Source organism: Orycteropus afer, unplaced genomic scaffold (assembly GCF_000298275.1).
Source record: "Orycteropus afer afer isolate SDZICR_OR568_19922 unplaced genomic scaffold, OryAfe1.0 scaffold00141, whole genome shotgun sequence".
Classification (NCBI taxonomy): Eukaryota; Metazoa; Chordata; class Mammalia; order Tubulidentata; family Orycteropodidae; genus Orycteropus; species Orycteropus afer.
Window position 1 is genome coordinate 6,443,495 of NW_006921728.1, and position 10,896 is coordinate 6,454,390.

At 40.7% G+C, this 10,896-nt stretch overlaps 1 protein-coding gene across 1 annotated transcript in view; it reads left to right on the top strand.

Annotated features, from left to right (window-relative positions):
- Positions 1–10,896, top strand: part of FHOD3 (formin homology 2 domain containing 3) — a gene marked incomplete at its 5' end in the record, with an annotated part of 759,322 nt that overhangs the window by 486,759 nt on the left and 261,667 nt on the right. The window contains one exon of the mRNA XM_007945666.2: positions 2,265–2,359. Within this exon, the coding sequence (XP_007943857.2) occupies positions 2,265–2,359 (95 nt within the window). The remainder of the gene's footprint in view (positions 1–2,264; positions 2,360–10,896) is intronic.

The window sequence follows — 10,896 nt, forward strand, 5'->3', positions numbered from 1 at the left end:
TTAAGTCTTTGATCCATCTGGAGTTCGTTTTTGTGTGTGGTGTGAGGTACAGATCTTGTTTCATTTTTCTGCAAATGGATCTCCAGTTTTGCCAGAGACATTTTATTATTGAGCACCTACTAAACACCAGGCCCTGTGCTAAAAGCACCAAGACAAAGAAGACAGACACCAACTCTGCCCTTGGGGAACTTTTTCTCTTGATCAGGAAATTAGCTCTGACATAACTGGTCCAAGGACCAATATTTGGAAACCACTGGTCTTACATTATTTCAGATTTTACTTTTTTCTTATTTTTTTTCCAAAATTTACTTCTATCAAGCACAAATAAACAATATCCCTCTGAAATATGTATAGAGAAAGCAGGAAAGTCCTTCATGTTTCTTGTGACTACACCAAAGACAAGGCAATGCTTCACTTCTCTTCAAATATTTATCTTAGTCCTAGAATAATTTTCAAGGTGGTCATACCTCCTTTGTAGCCTTCCCCTTGGCTTGGTGGTTTGGATGGGAAATGTCTTCCTGCCATATGCTGGAACCTGGGGATAACCACTCCTGAGCCTGCCCCTGCAGTGACAACTTTGGAGCCACCTCTCACACCAAGCCCTCTATGGGCATCACCACCACAGGTGGCTTCCTTTGCTGACTGACAGACAGTGCTTTTGCCACTTTGAACCATTTACTCTGTGTTGACGTGTGCCCTTGTGTTTATGCCTAACTGCTTCATTAGATTATAAACTTCTTGAGGGCAGCCTCCATTAGACTTAGAGCCTTGTATGTGTTATTCTTGGTATTAGTTACCATTGAGGCAGTTCTGACTCATGGCAACACTGTGTGTGCACAGTGGAACTATACTCCATAGGGTTTTCAATGGCCGTGAGCAGATTGCCAGGCCTGTCTTCTGAGAAATGTGTAGATGGGTTCAAACTTCCATCCCTTCATGCCAGTAGCTGAGCTCTTGACTGACCATTTGTATAACCAAGGGACTGGCTTCCTTGAACCTACCAGATGCTTAAAGAAAATTAAGCTGTGGTTGAATAGAGATAACAGACTGTACTTCTATTCTTGAAATGATTGCTAGACCAGGTTTCACATTCTTTCTTGGACTCTACTTTTTGAGTGAATTTAAAGATCTCCCACAACCCCTTTCCTTGCAGGAGATCAGAAAATAGCATAATGATGGTGTGGTGTAGTAAATTACATAGTGTGGCTTTTCTAGCCATAACTCTTTGTAAACTCCATGGTGGAATTTGTCATGAGCTACTGAGTAGCTCCTGATTGTTAAAATTATCCACCAAGGGTATTTCTGTTGGGAGCAGCACAAAGTAATTTTCTGGGAAGTTCACTCTCTCTCAGGTATATAGAATTCTGATGTTGGGATTGGTTAGTTTGGCCACTCTGCCAGGCTCAAAAGGAGCCCTCCTGGAAGCAGAAGGAGTCTCTCTGACTGCTGGCGGAGAAAGACATGCTACTGAGAGAAACACATTCCTGAGAGACATGAGAGACACATGCACTGCTGAGAGAGAGACATGAGAGACATGAGAGACATGCACTACTGAGAGAGTGATGTGCTATTGAGACTGCTGGCTACCAAGTGAGATGGCCCACTGCAAGAGACTGAGTGCATTTCTGAACTTGAATTGTGGTCTGGTGCTTCCCTAATAAACCCTATAATCTGTGAGTTTTGTGTTGGCACTGCAGCGAATTATCGAACCCAGCAGAGAGGTGATGGGTGCTGTGGGAAGAAAAGTTGGTGTCAGGCTGGTGAAAGGACTGGAGAGAGGCAGCATGTCTGGCCTCACAGGAATAGGCCTTGGACTACTGATGGTCTTTCTGTCTTCCTCTTGTGGTGTTAGAGGAGGTCAGAAGTTGCTGCCTCCCTTGCCTCTTTGGCAGATGGACATTTCAGAGAATTCTTAACAAGAGTTTTCTGTACTCTATGAGTGACATGTAAGGCCAAAAACATTAATGGATTTTTAAAAATTACATGTTTAATTTAGAGGGAAGTTTGTAAGCAGGTAAAGAGGCACCCTGACACTTCACAGTATACATTTTCAAGTGGACAAATATGAGTGTATTTGTACAGAGTTACTATTATGAAATTGTCTTAATTAGAAGCATGCTCAAGTGCATCCTAAGGAGAGTGTCACACTTTAGAATTTGGCATCAGAAAAACACTATCTCACCGAGTGTTAAGTCCTTGAATAATGTGTGATGAGAGTTGGACTGTTAAATTGCTATTTCTAATGATTTTTGTTTTAATTTCAGGAGTCAAATCCTGGTCAAATATCATGGAAATACTGGAAGAAAAGGATGGGGTTGACACAGAGCTGCTGGTTTATGCGATGACTTTAGTGAACAAGGTTGGTTGATGGTCAAAATTGGCCCTGCAAATACAAAACTAAGCATGTAGACCCCAATCATGGGGGCTGGAACTGTGGCTACAGCATGTCCCTTTCCAAGAGAAAACCCATGTACATCCACATGTGTGTGCGTACACGTGAAGGTCTATAGGTGCTTACATGCTTTCATCTTTTCTAATGAAACTGGAAAGGTGACAGCAAGAATTCTATGATTACTTTTCTATCAAGATGTTCTACTAAAACCGTTTTTCTTTACAAATATGAATCAGCATATTTTACTCAGCGGAAATAGTTCACAAGACAGGAAAAAGGAAGGGTACTCTTCTTCCCTGTGTATTGAATTCTGACTGCAGGAGACAATAAGTCCTGGGGGTGGACCCCATTCTCCTTTTGTGGTGGTGGCCACATCTCTGTGTCCCTATTCCTTCCAGCATGTCCCTTCCTGGTCACAACCGTGCCAGACAGTAGACCTCAGCACCTGTCACCAGATATCCTGCTCTGTGGCAGTGGTCAGGTCTCCCACTGACCTGGGACAGGACCAATATCTGATTGAGAGTATCTTCAGTCCAGTGCCTTGGTCCCTTTCTCTTTAATAATTAGGGAGGAGAGGGGACTTTTCCTGCTGACTGACATGTCCTAGACCCAGATATCACATCAATCATGCTATGACCTTCTGGTGATACTCTCCAGGCTTCTGGAGCAGGCCTACAGGACCAAATGAAGTGATGTTAATTCTTTAGAGAAGACCCAGAATCTGTCTCTCTTTGAAATATGAAATATAAATATGGCACATGTTTCCCTCTGATGAACTGGGAGACAACTTAGTGGAAAGCAACATAATTATAAGGAGTACTTCTCCAACATAGTTAAAATGTCATGTACATTGTAAGGATTAAAATACTGTGGTCTTGGGTCATTCATGGCTGGAGCAGAGGAACTCAGAAACTGACCCTGGTATGTGGAACAACTTGCCATGCAACCCAAACCAACAGGAATGAGTTAGCTTCCTTTGTGACTGGGGAATGTTTTGCTAAATGGAAATAAACAAACAATATATTTGGATCATGTGCTGTATTTTTCACAAATGTGCTCACCTAAAGAATGCACCTACATATATAACATTTACAAAAATGATGTAGGGAAAGGGCATTGTGTGGTTGGCAAAAACGTGTAACGTGTTATTTGTGTAACAATATTGTAGGTTTAATTCTAGTTAATTAAAGAGTTAAATGTAAAACTTCAAACTATAAAAAAAATGAAAAGAAACTAGAGGTGAAGGTTAATTGTTGTCTGGTTGGTGAAGATTATTTCGATAATAAAACCAGTGGAAAACGATTCCAAAGGAAACAACTCAAGTTTTGAAGTGCATAACATTGCAGAAAGTCTTATTTATAAAATAAAAATAAAAAATTGAATGTAAATGACAAACTGGGGAAAAATTGTTTGTAAAAGAACCGGACAGAAAATTATGCTATCCTAATTATACTAAGAACCCAGTAGAAAAATTGAAGTAGTTGGACCTAAGAATAAGGAAATAGATAATAAAGCAACAAGACATTTTTCTCAAGTCATATTGGCAATGATTAGTTTTTCTGTGAGGGGAGAAAGATTCTTTTTATTTTTAAATAATAATAGACTCACAAGAGTTGAGTTTGCTCCAATTGTTATATCCTACATATCTATACTATAATATCAAAACCAGGAAATTGACATTGGTATAAAGTGTGTATGTATGTGTGTGTATATGTGTGTATATACACACGTGTGTATATAAATGTATATGCACATATAATGTGTATGTTTGTACATGTGTGTATATACATGTGTGTTTATATATATGTACTATGTGTACTATGTAATATATGTTATTTTATCATGTATATGCTTATGTCATCTCCACCATTAAGATATAGAACTATTCCAGCACCACAAAGATCTTTCTCATGCTACACCGAAGTAGGGTTCTTTTCATTTGAGAAAGAATAAGAGAAATGGATATTTGTTAGTCAAGTAGCAATCTTTGCCATGTATTATTTATTTTTTAAAATACAATTTGTTGCTGAAGATGTAGGAAACTCTCTTATGGTCCTTGTAGGAAAGGGCACAACTTTTCTGAAGGATACTCCCAAGAATTCTGTTTTTATTTTCAAATCTATTGGTGAATTTAATTTCCTGTGTATTTTCAAACAGTTTTCTGATTTACTTTTTTTTGTTGTTGTTTTTGGACTTAGGGATTTTTGGTCAATTTACTATAGCTTATTATAAAAAGTATTTTTGCATTTATACATGGTTTGGAAGCATAACTTCCAGACTCCTCTCTCTCCCCAATTCCTAGTGGAGAAAAAGTAAAAATAATTAAGGTCATCTATCTCCTGTCATCTTCAGTCACTGACATTGTTTTAGAAAACACTGAATGCAGTAAAAATGGAATTTTCACCCTCTAGCACAGTGCTCTCCATTGTAAAATTTCATCGGGAGAGCCCACGTCTGCCTGTTGTGACTGTAGCACCACCTGGTGCAGCTTGGCCTTTGCTGCCAGTCACTGGCAAGGATGCAGTGTGTTTCACCCTTTGCTTGGCATCATATGGCAGTGAAGGTGCAGGAATTCCTCCCTTACTCTTTCTCTTCTGGCAGTTCTGTCTCTGTTAGTTCTAGCCCAGGGGAAGCCTGGGAGGGTTAATGAGGACATCACTCCAAATACAGTCCTTTGCTCAAAAAGATCAACAACTCACTGGCACCCACACTGGCTTTGTTTTGTTGAATTCTGGTGTGTTTATTGGCTCAGTGAGTAAAATCCTCTGAGATACCAAACAAAATTGGAATGTTAATATGGGTCTGGAAAAAATTCATACTCATAAATCTGGGAAATTACTATATTGCAAATTGAGTGGTTTCTGATTTTTACTTTCAGCCAAATGAGAGATGGCTTTAAAATAACATGGAGTTCAAAACAAGGTGTTATGGATTGAACTGTGTCCACCCCAAAATATGTGTTATAAATCCTGACCTCTATGCTTGTGGTTATAGTCCCATTTGGAAATGGGTTATCTTTGTTAATGTCATTGAGACAGGATTAGCATAGGGTATATCTTGAGTTAATCTCTTTTGAGATATAAAAGATTAAACATAAGTGAGGAAGCAGAAATGGGGGAAGAGAGATGCCATACCACATGAGGAAGGCCCAGGAGCAGCAGCTCAAAGAGGCAAGGACCTTCCTCCAGAGCCGATAGCAAGAGAATGCCTTTCCCTGGAGCTTGTTGTTGTTGTTGTTGTTGTTGTTGTTATGTGCCGTCGAGTCGGCCCCGACTCATAGTGACCCCTCCTTGGGTTTCCTAGGCAGTATCACTACGGAAGTAGATTGCCCCATCTTCCTTCCGAGGAGTGGCTGGTGGGTTTGAACCGCCAGCCTTCTGGTTAGCAGTCAAGTGCCTGAGCCACTATGCTACCCTGAATTCAGACTTCTAGCCTCCTAAACTGGGAGAAAGTAAACTTCTGTTTGTTAAAGCCACCCAGTTGTGGAATTTCTGTTATAGCAGCACTAGAAACTAAGATACAAGGTTTGCTATTTGAGCCTGCCTAAGGCTCCAAGACTGAAGTCTGTTGTCTATTTGTTAAACAGGGACAGTATCAGGGTAGTTTTCAAGGTCCAGACTCATTCATCAGAAGATCTGAGAAGCATCAGAAATTAACTTACCTCCTCACCCTGTAAGCTAATGTTAAACAATACTCTGTCTTAATCCAGTTGAAGTCCCTTCAGTAAGAGTCCTTGACTTTGGGAGGCTTAGGTTTTGGCCACCTTGTAGAATAGCATGAGGTATCTGTAGGGATGAGTAACAAGATATACTAATATGGGGCTGGCTTAGAACATTCAGAAGAGACAGGACCCCAGGGAGCCCTGGGAGAGGAGCCGCTCAAGCAGGGCCAGTGGATAATTAACCTGGATGGAATTCATGTTAAATATTGCCTCTGTTTTCACATTTAATTTTATTTTTTAAAATTATTATACAGTAAAATTGATTTTTTTTTTCCTTTTGGTATATGGTTGACCTTCCATATCTGTGTGTTGTCCATCTGTGCATCCCTGGACTCAACCAACTGCTGATGCAGATATTCATTGTTGTTGTTATTTGCCGTTGAGTCGGCCCCTACTCATAGCGACCCCTCCTTGGGTTTCCGAGGCAGTATCACTACGGAAGTAGGATTGCCCAACCTTCCTTCCCATAGGAGAGGGCAAATAAGTGATCAGAGCAATCCCCTCAAGACTAAGAGGGAGCATAAAGTACTATTTACCATATAAAATAGCATTTACATTGTTAGTCAAGTAGCAATCTTTACCATGTATTATTTGTATTACATTGTAATACAAGTATTATAAGTATTCAAGACCTTATTTAAATTATAAAGGAAAATGTTCATAGGTTATATGCAAATGCTATAGCATTTTATATAAGGAACTTGGGCACCCATGGATTTTGGTATCTGTAGAGTGTCCTAGAACCAATCCCTGTGGATACCAAATGATGACACTTTATGCATTTTGACATATACATAAATGTGGGTAATCCCCACAATTAGGATATGGCATAGTTACAACTCCCCAAAAGTCTTCCTTGTGTTATCCTTTTATAGTAACTCCCTGTCCGCCCCCCAACCTGCAACCCCTATCAACCACTGATCGGTTCTCTGTCATAGTTTTGTCTTCTCGAGAATGTCAAATAGAACCATCCATTATATAATCCTTTGAGGCTGACTTCTCTGCCTTTGAAATTCATTGATGTGCTTGCATGTATGAATTGTTTGCTCCTTTTCTACCACTGTATAGTGTTCCATTGTATAAACACTTTGTAATTTGTTTATCCAACCCATTGAAAGAGATTTGTGGACTGGTAGCACTTGGCTTTTGCAAATATTACTGCTGTGAACATTTTAAACAGGTTTTTGCCACATTGGTTTTCCCCTAAAACAAAGATTTGATGGAATCAATGAAAATCCAGAAATGGGATAACAAGATGTCCTTTAGGGCAGAGTTTTTCCTCCAGGAGGTGTTTATAAATATTTACTTGTCGTGGGGCCTGGCAAGACAAATTCTGGGAGAACACGGAGGAAGGGAACTACCAGGTGCCAGGCAGCCATGCCCCAGCATCTGAGGGTGAAGGCTTCAAGAGACATTAGCTACAAAGACTTTCCTGGCTAGCTGCCACCTGTGGTGAAAATAGACAACTTAGCAGTAGGAGTGATAGGATGGAAATGAAAGAATCAGAGCCCAAGAAGAGGAGGGAGCATGGTGAAACTCACTAAGCTGCTAGATAATCAGCCGAAAATAGATGACTGTGTATTTCTAGGATGTGTAGTGCCCTCCCTACACAGGAAGAGAAAGATACTATTTTCAGCATTTTAAATTGGTGGCAAAAGCCCTCCCACTCCATCCCCATAGCCTCCCATGAAAGGTGGTAGAGTTTAGATTTTCCGCAAGTTCAAATTTTCTCCATGGAACTGACCACTGACCTCTTAGATATCCTCAGCTCTGGGCCTATAACAGGCAAAGGCTTCCTGGGTGTTTAGCTCTATAGACTTAATTATTTGATTATTTAATACTGCTCTCCCAATTATGGTTGGTCTTGCTGAGGCAATAGAAATTGTTGTTGAAGAAGAATGAAGAAAACCAAAATCCATAGAAACAATTAGTCCTAGCAACTGGTACACCATCTGATCTGCAACCTATACGACTATGAGACCAGAAGAAGTAGATGGTGCCCAGCTACCACTGTCATCCACTTGGAAGGGGATCTATGTAGGAGATCCTTGATAGAGAGGGAGAACAATGTGGAACAAAACTCAAAATCACTTGGAGAAAAAAAAAAGGCAGGGGGGACCAGGTTTGCTGATCTGATAGAGCCTGGTGGAACCACTGAGACTATGGCCCCTAGCTGCCCTTCAGATCTGGAATTGAACCCACACCTGTGGTTTCCAGCCAAACAAAAGACAGCCATATGAGTTGAACATTTACCTCAGGTAGATGCACTCCATGGGAGAAAGAAGGGCTGCTTATGCACAGGGAGACAGCTCAAGGGGCAGGAGTGCATGGAGGGATGGACACTGGGAAGAGGTAACTATGGGGAGAAAGTGGGAGGGGAGCTGTTGCATTGTGGTAAACTGTGGTCAATGTCATGAGACAAAGTATATGTGAACCTCTGTCTGGAAAGTAAATTTGCTCTGTAAACCTTCACCCAAATCACAATAAAAAAAAAAAAAAATTATTGTTGTTGTTGTTAGCTGTTGTCAAGTTGCCCCTGAGTCATGGCTAACCCATACACAACAGAAGAACACTGACTGTTCCTATACCACCCTATATGAATGAAGGCAATAAGAATTAGAACTAAGAAATTTAACCCCCTGGAAAGTTCTGAGAGAGGGAACCTCAGCTGATCACAAGCATGGAGAAAGGGGAAGAAGAAGAAGAGAGAGTATCAGATAGGTGAGGAGAATGCCAGAGCCCCCTGTGTGCTCCTTGTCCTGGTCCCACACATTGTATAGAAGTTTTCATTCTAACACTAAATGTTAACTTGCCTGTCTTCCTCAAATAGCATATTTTGCAAAGTCAGCAGTCAGGCAGGAAACCTCTAATCTGTAGCCCTGCCCGGGCCTCTCATCTTTTAACAAGTTCTAGGATTTTCATTAGAACCAAAGGATGAAATTGTTCTGATGATAAGATTCATTGAATGGACCTATAATTTTTCAATTAGTATTAGAAGAAGGATTAGCTCATTTGACTTGTTGCCTGGCAATGCAGTGGGAGTCTACAGACACTGGCATGAGCTCTTTGCACTAGACGGTTGAATGTGAGCACCTATTATGGCTTCTAACTGATGCACAGCCTCCTGGTCTGTATCCTTATTGGGCCCCTGATTAAGTAAGTGATCACATTCTGGTTATTTTTTCATTATTTTCTGGTGTCATTAGTAAACTTTGTACTCTGTTGTCAGCAAAGGAAGGAAAAAGCCATTATTTGGGAAAGAGCGTCTTTCCAATACTGTTGTGTGCCATAGATTCTGACTCATAGCAACCCTAGGACAGGGTAGAACTCCCCCATAGAGTTTCCTGGGCTGAAGGCTTTACAGTTCTTTCCTCCTCTGGTGCAGCTGTTGAGTTCAGACTCCCAGCTTTTGATTAGCAGCTGAGCACTTAACCATTGTGCCACAATTGCGCTCCTTTTCCAATATTAAGAGGCTTTGCCTAAATTGCCTTGAGGGTCCTTCCAGCCTGTGGTCCAGTTTGAGCAGGAGTCTGTTCCAAGAGTACCAGCCTTTCTTAAGAGATGCAAGATCCAGGGACTTCTGGTAAGATGGTGGAATAGGCAGACAAGTGACACAGACCCTCTTCAACAAAGAAAAGAAAAACCAATCGACAGAGATACAGAAGATAATCCTGGAACCCTGAGCTTTGAAAGGAACTATACAGAAGTGGATTAGGCACCAACTAGTCAAAAAACCTGAACAAAAACAGTGAGTACAGAGATAGTCAGAACTGCAGACTGTCAGCTACTCTGACGAGCCCAACAGCCTGAATATTTCCAAGTGGTGTTGGGACCTGAGAATTGACCTAAAGATCAGCCCTGGTCACCAAGGGCTACAGAGACAACTGCTCTGGTGGCCTATGACTAGGAAGGGAAACAGCAAGGAGGGAGACAACCGAGCTGTGGACTTTCTGCTGTTGGGAGGGCACAGCCATTTTGATTGTTTACAAGTGGCAGCCATTTTGGATATTTAAAGTGACCGAGGGCACAGCCATTTTGAATATTTACAAGTGGTGGCCATTTTGGATATTTAAAGTGACCGAGGGTGCAGCCATTTTGAATGTTTACAAGCGGTGGCCATTTTGGATATTTAAAGTGCCTGAGGGTGCAGCCATTTTGAATGTTTACAAGTGGCAACCATTTTGGATTTTAATGTGATAGCATTCTCATTTGGATTCCAGGGACCTAAGAACAGGCTCTGTTTGCCAGGGTCAACAAGGACATACAAGAGGCTGACAACAGGAAAAGAGACAGGTGATGAGTGTATAAGTGCTGTCAACTAGTGAATAGAGGAGTACAGCACAGTACTCTACCTATATAGATAACATACAAACAAAACAAAGAAAATGAAAACTGTGGGCAAGTCACTCCAACATATAACCACCAATTAAATATAAACAGAAAAACATCATAATTCCTCAGAGACAGCAGAGCATCACAGTCCACACAAAGAAGCAAGATAAAGCAGGAGAAACAAGGGACCAGGATATAGACTCAAAACACATCCCTGAGGAAGACGCAGCATTGGAACTCCCTGATAAGGAAATCAAAAGAATTATATTTATGTATCTTCAAAGGATTGAGGGACAGACCAAGGAAACCACAGACAAACCCCTAGAAGAATTTTGGAAGAAAATACAAGAACAAAATGACAAAATAAATGAAAAATTTAGAAATGATTCTAAATCTACAGATAGAAATTCAGAAGATTAATACTAAATTGTCAGAAATAGATAACACATTG